At 47.8% G+C, this 16,084-nt stretch overlaps 1 protein-coding gene across 1 annotated transcript in view; it reads right to left on the reverse strand.

Moving 5' to 3' along the window:
* VWA8 (von Willebrand factor A domain containing 8) overlaps positions 1 to 16,084 on the reverse strand; it is a 176,475-nt gene that overhangs the window by 129,723 nt on the left and 30,668 nt on the right. Inside the window, exons 3-4 of the mRNA XM_068166488.1 lie at positions 13,005 to 13,135; positions 10,274 to 10,384 (exon numbers count right to left, since the gene is read on the reverse strand). Of these exons, the coding sequence (XP_068022589.1) occupies positions 10,274 to 10,384; positions 13,005 to 13,135 (242 nt within the window). The remainder of the gene's footprint in view (positions 1 to 10,273; positions 10,385 to 13,004; positions 13,136 to 16,084) is intronic.

The raw sequence follows: 16,084 nt of genomic DNA on the forward strand, positions 1-16,084 counted from the left end.
TTTGGAATAGATTCACAGGTGAAAGTATCTACAGAGAAACGTAGTGGGGTTTATATTCATTCTCTTGTCTTTTGGACAACAACACAGGGAATAGATTACTGACATTTTTCTTCCTAATAATTAGCAGAATAAAAAGGAAATTAAGCACTTGACAGAAGACTAAAAAGCATGAAGTTTCTGATTATTTGTAAATCACTTTGATTCACAACACTATCCATCAAGTCTGGATTTGCCTCTGAACACTATGATCTCATGACATTATTAAACATCTCTTCTATGAAGACAGACAGAGAGCTGCAGCTGTTTAGTCTTGAGAAGAGAAAGCTGGGAGGGGAGGAAGTTCTACACAGAGAGAGTGATTGCCCATTGGAATGGGCTGCCCAAGGAGGTGGTGGAGTCACCATCACTGGAGGTGTTCAGGAGGAGACTTGATGGGGTGCTTGGTTGCATGGGTTAGTTGATTAGGTGGTGTTGGATGATAGGTTGGACACAATGTTATTGAAGGTCTCTTCCAACCTGGTCTGGTCTGGTCTGGTCTATTCTATTCTATTCTATTCTATTCTATTCTATTCTATTCTATTCTATTCTATTCTATTCTATTCTATTCCATTCCATTCCATTCCATTCCATTCCATTCCATTCCATTCCATTCCATCCCATCCCATCCCATCCCATCCCATCCCATCCCATCCCATCCCATTCCCTGGAGAGGAATAGACTCAGGGGTGACCTTATTGCTGTCTACAACTACCTGAAGGGAGGTCGTAGACAGGTGGATGTTGATCTCATCTCCCAGGCAGCCAGTACCAGAACAAGAGGACACAGTCTCAGGCTGCACCAGGGGAGGTTTAGGTTGGATATTAGGAAGAAGCTCCATACAGAGAGAGTGATTGCCCATTGGAATGGGCTGCCTGGGGAGGTGGTGGAGTCACCATCATTGGAGGTGTTCAGAAGACTTGATGGGGTGCTTGGTGCCATGGGTTAGTTGTTTAGGTGGGTTGGGTTGGTTGATGGGTTGGACACAATGATCTTGAAGGTCTCTTCCAACCTGGTCTATTCTATGTGTTCTATGTATAAGGAACAATGGGTACAAGCTAGAACACAGAAAGTTCCACCTTAACACAAAGAGACACTACAGTGAGGGTGACAGAGCACTGGAACAGGCTGCCCAGAGAGGTCGTGGAGTCTCCTGGATGCATTCCTGTGCAGCCTGCCCTAGGTGATCCTGCTATGGCAGGGGGAGGTTGCACTCAATGATCTATTGAGAGCCCTCCTGACTGCTAGCAGTCTGTGATTCTGCAGTTCCAAAATACTGCCCCATTCCAAACTGCAGGGAACACTAGCTGAAAAAAAATGTGTATGGTAAATACACTCCACTAACATCACAAAACCAGAACCCCACACATTTGGTTTTAATCTGTAAGGAATTACAAACACACAGGCATTTATCTATATTCTCTCTACATCAAAACAAGATACCAGAGCCTGAACTGCTAACCTAATAAATCCAGTTAAATGCTGACACTTTTAGAAACATAAAAGAAGCACTGCACATGATTAGCACAAAATCACTTCCATAAGTTAAGAGGCTACTCTACAGGGGTCCTTATCATGTACTTTCTTTTCAGATACAAGATATACTATGTCATTGTCAATAAAGATTAATTTCACCTGAATACTGTTGGTTCCTATTCAGTGTTTTCCTCTTTTCCTGCAATGTCAGACACAACGAAAAAATTACTGGAAGCAGTTGTACTTCTGGAGTACGGCTTTGCTTGTCTCTTCTTTCTACATGCTTCACTACCCAATGCCTTGTACTATCACAGTATCACAGTATCACTAAGGTTGGAAGGGACCTCAAAGATCATCAAGTCCAACCTAGCAACACAGACCTCATGACTAGACCATGGCACCAAGTGCCACGTCCAATCCCCTCTTGAACACCTCCATGGATGCTGACTCCACCACCTCCCTGGGCAGCACATTCCAATGACGAACGACTCTCTCAGTGAAGAACTTTCTCCTCACCTTGAGCTTAAACTTCCCCTGGTGCAGCTTGAGACTGTGTCCTCTTGTTCTGGTGCTGATTGCCTGGGAGAAGAGACCAACTCCTTCCTGACTACAACCACCTTTCAGGTAGTTGTAGAGAGCAATAAGGTCACCCCTGAGCCTCCTCTTCTCCAGGCTAAACAATCCCAGCTCCCTCAGCCTCTCCTCATAGGGCTTGTGCTGGAGGCCTCTCCCCAGCCTTGTTGCCCTTCTCTGGACACGTTCAAGTGTTTCAATGTCCTTCTTAAACTGAGGGGCCCAGAACTGGACACAGTAACCCACGCCTCCACATGGAGACCAGACTAGATAGTTACTGCAGTGACAGTCAACTAAGTTATGCTTTCTGAAAATGTCTTTCCTGTGGCTAACTTGCCAGCCCATCAAAACTGTCACCTGCAAGATAGCAAATTAATAAGTCACTGAATAAGACAACTGCACTCACTGGCTGCTTTTTTCTTTAAGCTGTATCTTCCTCATCTATCTCTTTGCTAGGTTATAGAAAGAATTACTTCTGCATGTATGCACAAACACATATACCTATGTATACACACACATTCTCAAATATAGAATAGAGTAGAATAGAATAGACCAGGTTGGAAGAGACCTTTGAGATCACTCTCTCTGTGTAGAACTTCTTCCTAACCTCCAGGCTAAACCTCCCGTGGTGCAGCCTGAGACTGTGTCCTCTTGTTCTGGTACTGGTTGCCTGGGTGAAGAGACCAACCTCTGACTGCCTACAACCTACCTTAAGGTAGTTGTAGAGAGCAATAAGATCACCCCTGAGTCTCCTCTTCTCCAGGCTAAGCAACCCCAGCTCCCTCAGCCTCTTCTCATAGGGCTTGTGTTCCAAGCCCCTCCCCAGCATTGTTGCCCTTCTCTGGACTCATTCAAGCAAGTCAACCTCCTTCCTAAACTGAGGGGCCCAGAACTGGACACAGGACTCGAGGTGTGGCCTAACCAGTGCAGTGGACAGGGGCAGAATGACCTCCCTGCTCCTGCTGGCCACACTCTTCCTGATGCAGGCCAGGATGCCATTGGCCCTCTTGGCTGCCTGGGCACACTGCAGGCTCATGTTCAGCCTACCATCAACCAGCACCCCCAGGTCCCTCTCTGCCTGGTTGCTCTCCAGCCACTCTGACCCCAGCCTGTAGCACTGCATGGGATTGTTGTGGCCAATGTGCAGAACCTGGCACTTGGATGTGTTCAATCTCCTGCCCTTGGACTCTGCCTATCCAGGTCTCTCTGCAGAGCCTCTCTACCCTCCAGCAGATCAACTCCTGCCCTCAGCTTGGTGTCATCAGCAAATTTACTGATGATGGACTCAATGCCCTCATCCAGATCATCAATAAAGATGTTAAAGAGCACAGGGCCCAGCACTGATCCCTGGGGCACACCACTGGTGACTGGCTGCCAGCTGGCTGTGGCACCATTCACCACCACTCTCTGGGCTCGGCCCTCCAGCCAGTTCCTAACCCATCGCAGTGTGCTCCCATCCAAGCCATGGGCTGACAGCTTGGCCAGCAGTTTGCTATGGGGGATGGTGTCAAATGCCTTGTTGAAGTCCAGGTAGACCACATCCACAGGCCTCCCCACATCCACCAGGCAGTCACCTGATCATAGAAGGAGATCAGGTTGGTCAGGCAGGACCTGCCCTTCCTAAATCCATGCTGGCTGGGCCTGATCCCTTGGCCATCCTGTAAGTGTTGTGTTATTGCACTCAGGATGACCTGTTCCATGATCTTGCCTGGCACTGAGGTCAGGCTGACAGGCCTATAATTCCCTGGCTCATCCATTAATTACACCCAATTAATCTCATCTTTTTACAATTCCCTTCCTAATCCAGTTTTATGAAAAGAAACCAAACCCAAGGGAGTGTAGTCCTTCTCCAGAGGATTTCATGTCATGTGCATTTTACAAGCAAGATCATTTAGCTGTCACTTCTGTCACTCTGAGTGTTCAACTGCTCAATCAATGAAATCTTTCAAGCCATGGTAGATAATTTTTTCTGGCATCTTGACAATCAACTTTACATTTCATCACTGCAGAGGTTCTTCACAGAAAGAGTGATTGGCCATTGGAATGGGCTAAACAGGGAGGTGGTGGAGTCAGCATCACTGGCAGTGTTTAGGAAGAGACTGGATGAGGCACTTGGTGCCATGGTTTAGTTGATTAGATGGTGTTGGGTGATAGGTTGGACTCAATGATCTCAAAGGTCTTTTCCAACCAGATTAATTCTGTTCCATTCTATTCTATTCTATTCTAATTTATGATGCTGTGGTGGTTTGGCCCTTGCTGGGGTCCAGACACCCACCAAAGCTGCTCTATCACACCCCTTCTTAGATAGGCAGGGAGAGGAAAAAACAACAAGAGGGGCAGTGGGTCAAAAAAGGAGCAGTTTAATAAAGCCAAAGCAAAGGCCACACACGGAAGAAAAGCAAAGGAAGATTAGTTACTCTCTACTTCCCACCAGGGAACAATGTTTGGTCACTCCCAGGAAGCAGGGCTTCAATACATGTAGCAGTTGCTCCAGGGGGCTGACTCCATCAATGAATGGCCTGCACATCCTTTTTTCACTTAGCTTTTGTATCTAAGCTGACTTCGTGTGGCATGGAATATCCCTTTGGTCAGTTTGGGTCAGATGGGCCAGCCTTGTCGCCTCCTGAGACCTTGCCCACTCCTTAGTCTACTGTTAGGATAGGATAGGATAGGATAGGATAGGATAGGATAGGATAGGATAGGATAGGATAGGATAGGATAGGATAGGATAGGATAGGATAGGATAGGATAGGATAGGATAGGATAGAATAGAATAGAATAGAATAGAATAGAATAGAATAGAATAGAATAGAATAGAATAGAATAGAATAGAATAGGAATCAACCAGGTTGGAAAAGATCAAGTCCAGCCTACCACCCAACACCATCTAATCAACTAAACCGTGGCACCAAGTGCCCCATCCATTCTCTTCCTAAACACCTCCAGTGATGGCGACTCCACCACCTCCCTGGGCAGCACATTCCAATGGCCAATCACTCTTTCTGTCAAGAACTTCTTCCTAACATCCAGCCTAAACAGCCCCTGGTGCCGCTTGATACTGTGTCCTCTTGTTCTGTTGGTGGTTGCCTGGGCAAAGAGACCAAGCCCACCTGGCTGCCACTTCCCTTCAGGTAGTTGTAGACAGCAAGAAGGTCTCCTTTGAGCCTCCTCTTCTCCAGGCTAAGCAACCCCAGCTCCCTCAGCCCCTCCTCAGGTTGCAGGGGGTGGGGAATTGTTGGGAAAGCACAGCCTTGGTGCTGTGCAAGCACTGCTCAGCAGTAGCCAAGACATTGCTGTGTTACGAACAACCTTCCCTTCCACCTACCATGGCAAAACACAGCACTATGGAAGATTTAATGGGGAAACTACCTCAGCCAAACCATGGTTTCAAGTGCCATGTCCAATCCCTTTTTGAACAGCTCCAGGGATGATGACTCCATCACCTCCCTGGGCAGCACATTCCAATAGCCAATCACTCTTTCTATGAAGAACTCCTTCCTAACATCCAGCCTAAACCTCCCCTGGCACAGCTTGAGACTGTGTCCTCTTGTCCTGGTGCTGGTTGCCTGGGAGAAGAGACCAACCCCCACCTGGCTACAACCTCCCTTTAGGTAATTGTAGACAGCAAGAAGGTCTCCTCCGGGCCTCCTCTTCTCCAGGCTGAGCAACCCCAGCTCCCTCAGCCTCTCCTCATAGAGCTAAGGTTTATTTGTCCCACACAATTCAGAGCAGATGTTCTGGAAACCAGACTTTGAAGCTTTTCCTGTCTTCTCTCGAGTGTCATGAAGAGCAAACATGAAATTCCACAGGAAGGGAAGTGGTATGCCCATCTGAAAAGCAGAGCCTGTATCTTCAGTCCTTCGTGTGAGTTCACCTATGCCAATGGGAGTATGCCAAGGGCTTTTGCAAATATTTTGTTAGGCTGCTCACTGACAGCCTTCTCTGTCTTGAAGCAGCTGAAAGAAGAGCAGTGTCTGTCCTCTGTACACAGTTTTCATTAATGTTTTTGATGAAATGAAGTAAATAAAATTCAAATCCCACTGGAAGGAGGAAGTTCTTTACAACAAGAACGGTAAAACCCTGGAACAGGCTGCCCAGGGAGGTGGTTGAGACCTCATCCCTGCAGACATTCAAAATCAGACTTGATGTGGCCCTGGGCAGCCTCATCTAGAATAAACCTTTATTTAGAATAAACCAAACCAGGTTGGAAGAGACCTTCAAGATCATCATGTCCAACCCATCAACCAATCCAACCCACCTAAACAACTAAACCATGGCACCAAGCATCCCATCAAGTCTCCTCCTGAACACCTCCAATGATGGCGACTCCACCACCTCCCCAGGCAGCCCATTCCAATGGGCAATCACTCTCTCTGTATAGAACTTCCTAACATCCAACCTGAACCTCCCCTGGCGCAGCCTAAGACTGTGTCCTCTTGTTCTGGTACTGGCTGCCTGGGAGAAGAGACCATCATCCACCTGTCTACAACCTCCCTTCAGGGAGTTGTAGAGAGTGATAAGGTCACCCCTGAGCCTCCTCTTCTCCAGGCTGAGCAACCCCAGCTAGTTGGATATGTTTCTGCTTACTGCAGGAGGGGGGTTGGACAAGATGACCTTTGAGAGTCCCTTCAATTCTGATGCAATGTGAATCCACAGCCTGTAAAACTTTATTCCCCTTTATTATACAACCACAGTCAGATGTGTGGGGGTTCTGAACACAACTATGTACCACACTTCATGTGTCTTTAATGAAGAAGGAAGGATTACAAAACTTCAGCTGGAACATCACTACCTGTGAGATTTAGCTTCCATGTTTTCAATATTTTAGAAGTGTTCACCTAGAATCCAATGATTTAGTTTCTTATTTTGCTTTCAGATCTTAAGCACATTGGTTACATATGTGATGAGTAACACACAAGATCATAGAATCAGTAAGGTTGGAAGGGACCTGAAGGGTCATCAAGTCCATCCTAGGATCATCAAGTCCCACCTGTCACCCAAGACCTCATGACTGCTAAACCATGGCACCAAGTGCCACATCCAATCCTCTCTCGAACACCTCCAGGCATGGTGACTCCACCACCTCCCTGGACAGCACATTCCAATGGCTAACAATTCTCTCTGTGAAGAACTTTCTCCTCACCTTGAGGCTAAACTTCCCCTGGTGCAGCCTGAGACCGTGTCCTCTTGTTCTGGTGCTGGTTGCCTGGGAGAAGAGACCAACCCCCACCTGGCTACAACCTCCCTTCAGGTAGTTGCACACAGCAAAAAGGTCTCCCCTGAGCCTCCTCCTCTCCAGGCCAAACAACCCCAGCTCCCTCAGCCTCTCCTGACATGGCTTGTGCTCAAGGCCTCTCACCAGCCTTGTTTCCTTCTCTGGACACATTCAAGACTCTCAACATCCTTCCCAAATTGAGGGGCCCAGAACTGGACACAGAATGAGGAAAGACATCATGATCCCAACTGATTTTAGTACTTGAGTATCCTGCTAAAAGGATGTCATGCTCCATGTTGAAGTCTGGTAAATACCTTTTAATTGAAAACTTCCAACAGACAAAGGAAGAAAGGTAATCTACTTCACCTCAGAAAGTTAGTCCTCAAAGCTTCCTTAGTAGAGTGAGACCACTCAGAATAGCTTGTGGAAAGGAAAGCAAGCTGCTGCATATACATACATTGGAATCGAAGTCTGGGTTGAGACCATCTTACATCTTGGTGAGCTTCTTACAATCCCTGATACAGTGCCTCTTATAAATCACAGTACCACAGTATCACTAAGGTTGGAAGAGACCTCGAGGATCATGGAATGAAGCTGGAGGTGGGGAGATTCAGGCTAGATGTGAGGAGGAGGTTCATCACCATGAGAGTGGTGAAACCCTGGAATGGGTTCTCCAGGGAGGTGGTCGAGGCCCCGTCCCTGGGGGTGTTTAAGAGCAGCCTGGATGAGGCTCTGGCCAGCCTGATGTAGTGTGGGGTGTCCCTGCCCATGGCAGGGGGGTTGGAACTAGATGATCCTTGTGGTCCCTTCCAACCCTGAATGAAACTATGAAACTATGAAACTATCATCGAGTCCAACCTATCAACACAGACCTCATGACTAGACCATGGCACCAAGTGCCACATCCAATCCCCTCTTGAACACCTCCAGGGACGATGACTCAACCACCTCCCTGGGCAGCACATTCCAATGACAAACGACTCGCTCGGTGAAGAACTTTCTCCTCACGTCGAGTCTAAACCTCCCCTGGCACAGCTTGAGACTGTGTCCTCTTGTTCTGGTGCTGGTTGCCTGGGAGAAGAGACCAACCTCCACCTGGCTACAACCTCCCTTCAGGGAGTTGTTGACAGCAAGAAGGTCTCCCCTGAGCCTCCTCTTCTCCAGGCTAAGCAACCCCAGCTCCCTCAGCCTATCCTCATAGGGCTTGTGTTCCAAACCTATCCCCAGCTTTGTTGCCTTTATCTGGACATGTTCAAGTGTCTCAATGTCCTTCTTAAACTGAGGGGCCCAGAACTGGACACAGGACTCAAGGTGTAGCCTAACCAATTCAGAGTCCAGGATCGCAATGACTTCCCTGCTCCCTCTGGCCACACTATTCCTAATGCAGGCCAGGATGCCATTGGCCCTCTTGGCCACCTGGGCACACTGCTGGCTCATGTTTAGGCAGCTGTCAATCAGCATCCCCAGGTCCCTCTCTGTTTGGCAGCTCTCCAGCCACTCTGACCCCAGCCTGTAGCTCTGCATGGGATTGCCGTAGCCAAAGTGCAGCACTCGGCACTTGGACTCGTTGAATGCCATCCCGTTGTATTCTGCCCATCTGTCCAGTCGGTCGAGGTCCCTCTGCAGAGCCTTTCTACCCTCTAACTGACCAACATCTGCTCCTAACTTGGTGTCATCTGCAAATTTGCTGATGATTGACTCAATAAGTCTTAGTTACCTTATGCTCTTATGCCAGGGGTAAATTACATTGACCTGCAGCAAGCATAAGGATAAAGCTGTCCATAACAGCAGTTAAGCATGGAGCTAACATGAGTGAATGAGTTAAGCCCACAGCCTACAAGAACTCTCTTAATCTCTGGTAAATGGAAAACCATTTACAACCCTAATCCACAGTACACTAAATCATCTCATATTGTGAAACCCTCACATTTCCAGATAAGCATAATTCAAAGTCCCAAAATTAACTAAAAAAACTATTTGGTGGCCAAGAAGGCCAACAGCATCCTGGCCTGCATCAAGAATAGTGTGGCCAGCAGGAGCAGGGAAGTCATTGTACCCCTGTACTCAGCAGTGGTTAGGCTGCACCTTGAGTCCTGTATCCAGTTCTGAGCCCCTCAATTTAAGAACGACATTGAGACACTTGAACGTGTCCAGAGAATGGCAATGAGGCTGGGGAGAGGCCTTGAGCATAAGCCCTATGAGGAGAGGCTGAGGGAGCTGGGATTATTTAGCCTGGAGAAGAGAAGGCTCAGAGGAGACCTTCTTGCTGCCTACAGCTGCCTCAAGGGGGCGTTGTAGCCAGGAGGGGGTTGGTCTCTTCTCCCAGGCAACCAGCACCAGAAAAAGAGGACACAGTCTCAAGCTGCATGAGGGGAAGTTTAGGCTTAGGTGAGGAGAAAGATCTTCACAGAGAGAGTCGTTCATCATTGGAATGTGCTGCCCAGGGGGGTGGTGGAGTCACCATCCCTGGAGGTATCCAACAGGGGACTGGACGTGGCACTTGGTGCCATGTTTTAGTGGACATGAGGTCTGTGGTGACAGGTGGGACTCAATGATCTTTGAGGTCTCTTCCAACCTTAGTGATATTGTGATATTGTGATACTGTCTCTGCTCCCAGGCAACCAGCACCAGAACAAGAGGACACAGTCTCAAGTTGCGCCAGGGGAAGTTTAGGCTGGAGGTGAGGAGAAAGTTCTTCACAGAGAGAGTTTTTAGCCATTGGAATGGGTTGTCCAGGGGGGTGGTGGAGTCACCGTCCCTGGAGGTGTTCACGAGGGGACTGGACGTGGCACTTGATGCCACGTTTTAGTGGGCATGAGGTGTTGGGTGACAGGTTGGCCTTGACGATCCCTGAGGTTTTTTCCAACCTTATTGATTCTATGTAATCCACAAACTCATTTTTAATCATGTAAACCATTACTTCCCTCAAAGCACTTGTAAACAATAAGTAGGTGGGGGGGGACTGCCACTTACCTGGTCAAGGTAAAAGGCGCTCCCGTCCCGGATCTCTCGCCGCTGCTTCAGGTCAGTTTCTGTGGTGTCCCTCGACAACGCGATATACTCAACCTCACGCTTTGTGAGCTCCTGTGGACAACAGCCTCAAGTTATCACAAAAATAAGACCTTAACCCAGGAATTGAACTTTAACAGTAGGCCTATTGGTATATATGCACAAAAGAGCCCTAGGCAGCAGCACAGTAATCTGAAATACTTCTGAACTAAACCCTAATATCTCTTACTTTTAAGTAACTGTTTGTGGTGTGTTCTGCCTCAAGTAATACAGTTTGAATTTCTGCTCAATACTCTCATTTTCTCCAGACCTGTTCTAAAATCTTTCTGCCCCTCTACTCAGCACTGGTTAGGCCACACCTTGAGTCCTGTGTCCAGTTCTGGGCCCCTCAGCTTAGGACAGATGTTGAATTGCTGGAAGGTGTCCATAGAATCATAGAATCAGTAAGGTTGAAAAAGAGCTCAGAGATCATCAAGCCCAACCTGTCACCCAACACCTCATGACTAACTAAGCCATGGCTTCAAGTGCCACGTCCAATCCCCTATTGAACACCTCCAGGGATGGAGGATAAAATAAGCTTAACTTGATTGTAGCTTACAGATGATGAAAAGATCCATTTTTACTTCATAATTACACAAGGAATCAGAGAAGGGCAACAAAGCTGGGGAGGGGTTTGGAGCACAAGCCCTATGGGGAGAGGCTGAGGGAGCTGGGGTTGCTTAGCCTGGAGAAGAGGAGACTCAGGGGAGACCTTCTTGCTCTCTACAACTCCCTGAAGGGAGGTTCTAGCCAGGTGGGGGTTGGTCTCTTCTCCCAGGCAACCAGCACCAGAACAAGAGGACACAGTCTCAGGCTGCACCAGGGGAAGTTTAGGCTGGATGTTAGGAAGAAGTTCTTCAGAGAAAGAGTGATTGGCCATGGGAATGTGCCCAGGGAGGTGGTGGAGTCACCATCACTGGAGGTGATTAGGAAGAGACTGGATGGGGTGTTTGGTGCCATGGTTTATTTGATTAGATGGTGTTGGCTGCTAGGTTGGACTTGATGATCTCAAAGGTCTTTTCCAACCTGGTTAATTATATTCCATTCTACAATTTATTATCATTAAAGGGGGTGAAAAGAAAGAGAAGGTGAAATACAGGAGTGTTTTCTTCAACAATTATCCCTGTTGCTTTCTTCTCTATGCTCTACCTCTGAGAGCTAGGCTTTGAATTATCATCTCCTGATTTTTAAAGGAATAGCTGATCCTTATGACAATTTTTCATACACCTCCACTTGTGATCTTTCTGTGCAACCAGATTCTAGCTAGAGCTGATGGCAAAGTCCTCTCCACATCACCTTTTGGGGCAGACAATCCGCTCTTCGAGATCCCTTAAAGGGCACTGACAATTTAAATGTGGCATTTTGCACACGGTGCTGCCATGGCTCATGCAGATGGATGTAGGCAAGTCCTTCCCACATTCCCAGAGAGGATCACACACACATCACCTCTTCCTAATCACTCATGCTAACAGTTCCCAAATGTTACTTAGAACACTCCACTCCCAACCCCTTTTCTTCATTTCTTTTTTTATATAACGAAGCAAAACCCATTTGTTGTCTGCAGCAGTAGGCAGAGATCTTCATCCTCAACATACATAATGCCTAGAACAAACTGTTTCTCCATTTGTGATAGCATATGGTAACACAGTTGCCCCAAGCCTTCTTGTTTTTCTTCTCCCCTCTCCTGGAGTTTGGAAAAAAAAACCTTTCCATTGAAATGTCTGCACTTGCTATTCATCTACAGCAAAAGCCTCAACGATGGGAAGCACACTCATGGAAAAACTTATCTCCTAGGGAGCTTACTGCAAGATTTTCTGCGTGTAGCTTTTACCATTTGGTTAACAGAGGAATGACTAACATCAATAGAATAAATACAATTAACCAGGTTGGAAAAGATCTTTGAAATCATCAAGTCCAACCTATCACCCAACAACATCAAACCATGGCACCAAGCACCCCATCCAGTCTCTTCTTAAATACTTCCAGTGATGGGGACTCCACCACCTCCCCAGGCAGCACATTCCAATGGGCAATCACTCATCCTGTGAAGAATTTCTTCCTAACATCCAGCCTAAACCTCCCGTGGCACAGCCTCAGACTGTGTCCTCTTGTTCTGGTGCTGGTTGCCTGGGAGAAGAGACCAACCCCCAACTGGCTACAACCTCCCTTCAGGGAGTTGCAGACAGCAATGAGGTCTCCTCTGAGTCTCCTCTTCTCCAGGCTAAGCAACCCCAGCTCCCTCAGTCTCTCCTCACAGGGCTGTGCTCCAAACCCCTCCCCAGCTTTGTTGCCCTTCTCGGGACACATTCCAGCAACTCAACTTCTTTCCTAAACTGAGGGGCCCACAACTGGACACAGTCCTCAAGGTGTGGCCTAACCAGTGCTGAGTCCAGGGGCACAATGACTTCCCTGCTCCTGCTGGCCACACTATTTCTGATGCAGGCCAGGATGCCATTGGCCTTCTTGGCCACCTGGGCACACTGCTGGCTCATGTTCAGTCAGCTGTCTACCAGTACCCCCCAGCTCCCTTTCTGCCTGGCTGCTCTCCAGCCACTCTGACCCCAGCCTCTAGCACTGCATGGGGTTGTTGGGGCCAGTGTGTACAACCTGGCTCTTAAATGACTACGCCTCCAAGAATTTAAACCGAGATACTTACCAGGTATTGCATAGCAATAGATCGTCGGAGAGGCCCAGGAGGACCAATGAGGAAGACATCTTGGCCAAGAAGATCTTTCTGCATTATCCATCTTAAGTGGTGGACTACAGACTGGGCCAAAGAATCACTCACTTTAAAACACAAAAATAAGAACACATTAGTTTGAAAAGCGTTAGGTACCTGCCCATTCACACATGTTTTGTCCCTAGCCCTCACAATAAAACCACCACATAAAGATAAGCTGCTTTCAAGCTGGACATGTGAGAAGCAGGGAATTTCACAAACAGTACCCATGGGTACTGAGAGAACTGGCAGAGGAGGTTGCTAAACCCCTCTCTATTATATTTCAAAAGTCCTGGCAGTCTGGTGAAGTCCCCACAGACTGGAAAAGGGGAAACATTGCCCCCATCTTCAAAAAGGGCAAGAAGGAGGAACCAGGGAACTACAGGCCAGTCAGTCTCACCTCTGTGCCTGGAAAGATCATGGAGCAGATCCTCCTGGAGGCACTATTGGCTCAGAAGAATAGTGAAGAGGTGATTGGGAACAGTCAGCATGGCTTTGCCAAGGGCAAATCCTGCCTGACCAACCTGGTGGCCTTCTATGAGCAGGTGACAAAATTAATAGATGAGGGGCAAGCAACTGATGTCGTTTACCTGGACCTGAGCAAAGCCTTCGACACTGTCCCGCACCACATCCTGGTCTCCAAACTGGTGACACATGGGTGTGATGGGTGGACCACTAGATGGATAAGGAACTGGCTTGATGGCCGCACCCAAAGAGTGGCTGTCAATGGCTCCATGTCCCACTGGAGGCCAGGGACAAGCAGAGTCCCTCAGGGATCAGTCCTGGCACCAGACTTGGTCAACATCTTTGTGGGGGACATGGACAGTGGCATTGAGTGCACCCTCAGCAAGTTTGCTGATGACACCAAGCTGTGTGGTGCAGCAGACATGCTGGAGGGAAGGGAGGCCATCCAGAGGGACCTTGACAGGCTGGAGAGGTGGGCACAAGCCAGCCTCATGAGGTTCAACAAGAGCAAGGGCAGGGTCCTGCATCTGGGTGGAGGCAATCCCAGGCACAAATGCAGGCAGGGCAGTGAGTGGCTGGAAAGCAGCCCTGAGGAGAGAGACTTGGGGGTGCTGGTGGACAAGAAGCTCAGCGTGAGCTCTCAATGTGCACTTGCAGCCCGCAAAGCCAATCAGATCCTGGGCTGCATCAGGAGAAGTGTGGCCAGCAGGGCAAGGGAGGTGATTCTCCCCCTCTACTCAGCCCTGGTGAGATCCCACCTGGAGTACTGCCTCCAGTTGTGGAGCCCCTATTCCAAGAGGGATCTGGAGGTGCTGGAAGGTGTCCAGAGAAGGGCCAGGAGGATGATCAGAGGGCTGGAGCACCTCTGCTATGAGGACAGACTGAAGGAGTTGGGGCTGTTCAGTACCGGGGGTTGGGGGCAGAAACACTGATTCATGTTTCACATGAAATTGATCAGCATAAAGAATTCTCAGCATCAGTTACAATATGGCTATGTTATCACTGACTTGTAAAAGATTAATACAGACTCTATTGCAATGCTTCCGTGGATCACAACCTTTAAAACAAAGTCCTTTGCTCACACCAGACTAGAATGAATGTTCAAGGATATGTTTTATTTGCTGTGTTGTTAGAAGATAACAGCATTCTCATTAACATGTGGAGAACATAAGCCACACAACTGACTTGCCAACAAAATAAAACTTTGCAATATCACTACACCAATACCATGAAGCTTCTAAAGTAGTAATAAAAAACAATTCGAAGGGAGGTGGTGCAGTCACCATCCCTGGAGATGTTCAAGAGGGGATTTGACGTGGCACTTGGTGCCCTGGTTTATTAGTCATGAGGTCTTGGGTGACAGGTTGGACTTGATGATCTTTGAGGTCTCTTCTAACCTTGGTGATTCTGTGTGATCTGTGTGTGATCTGATGATCTTTGAGGTCTTTTTGCAGACTAAAGAGTCTCTCCCGTTCAGATGTTTGATATTAATTGAATGTTAAGTCTTACCTGACTGAATACCATGAAGCTTCTAAAGCAATAATAAAGAACAATTCAAAGGGAGGTGGTGGAGTCACCATCCCTGGAGATGTTCAAGAGGAGATTGAATGTGGCACTTGGTAGCATAGAATCAATAAGGTTGGAAAACACCTCAAGAAAACTAAGAAAATTAAGGAAGAAAATTAAGGATGTTCCTCTTACAGATATTCTTTGGGAAATAAGAGATAATACATAACACCAGAGGAACTGCTCTGTCCAAACTTTGCTACCAGACAGGTATAGGAAATTGAAAAGCCCCCACAAATAAACAGTATTATATTAAAGACAACTAAAATTAGAATAGAATAGAATAGACCAGACCAGTACAGACCAGACCAGACCAGGTTGGAAAAGACCTTTGAAAACATGGAGTCCAACCTATCAGTCCAACACCATCCAACCAACTAAACCATGGCACCAAGCACTCCATGAAGTCTCTTCCTAAAAACCCCCAATGATGCAACTTCACCACCTCCTTGGGCAGAACACTGCAATGGGCAAGCACTTTCTCTGTGAAGAATTTCCTTCCTAACATCCAGCTTAAGCCTCCTCTGGTGCAGCCTGAGACTGTGTCCTCTTGTTCTGGTGCTGGTTGCCTGGGAGAAGAGACCAACCCCCACCTGGCTACAACCTCCCTTCAGGGAGTTGTAGACAGCAAGAAGGTCTCCCCTGAGCCTCCTCTGAGCCTCCTCTTCTCCAGGCTAAGCAAGTCCAGCTCTCTCAGCCTCTCCTCATAGGGCTGTGCTCCAAACCCCTCACAAGCTTGGTTGCCCTTCTCTGGACACCTTCCAGCAACTCAACATCTTTCCTAAACGGAGGGTCACAAAACTGGACACAGGACTCAAGGTGTGGCCTAACCAGTGCTGAGCGCAGGTGCAGAATGATCTCCCTGCTCCTGCTGGCCACACTATATAAACTTTCCTGAAGCTGCCTGTTTTTTGTTTCTTTGTGAGAAAAGGCCATGAAAGACCACTCCTTGCTGATACGCTTCCTACTCTTTCATGGCTTCACCC

This window comes from Melanerpes formicivorus, unplaced genomic scaffold (assembly GCF_026170545.1).
Source record: "Melanerpes formicivorus ecotype bairdi unplaced genomic scaffold, bMelFor1.0.p_v2 SCAF_101, whole genome shotgun sequence".
NCBI lineage: Eukaryota > Metazoa > Chordata > Aves > Piciformes > Picidae > Melanerpes > Melanerpes formicivorus.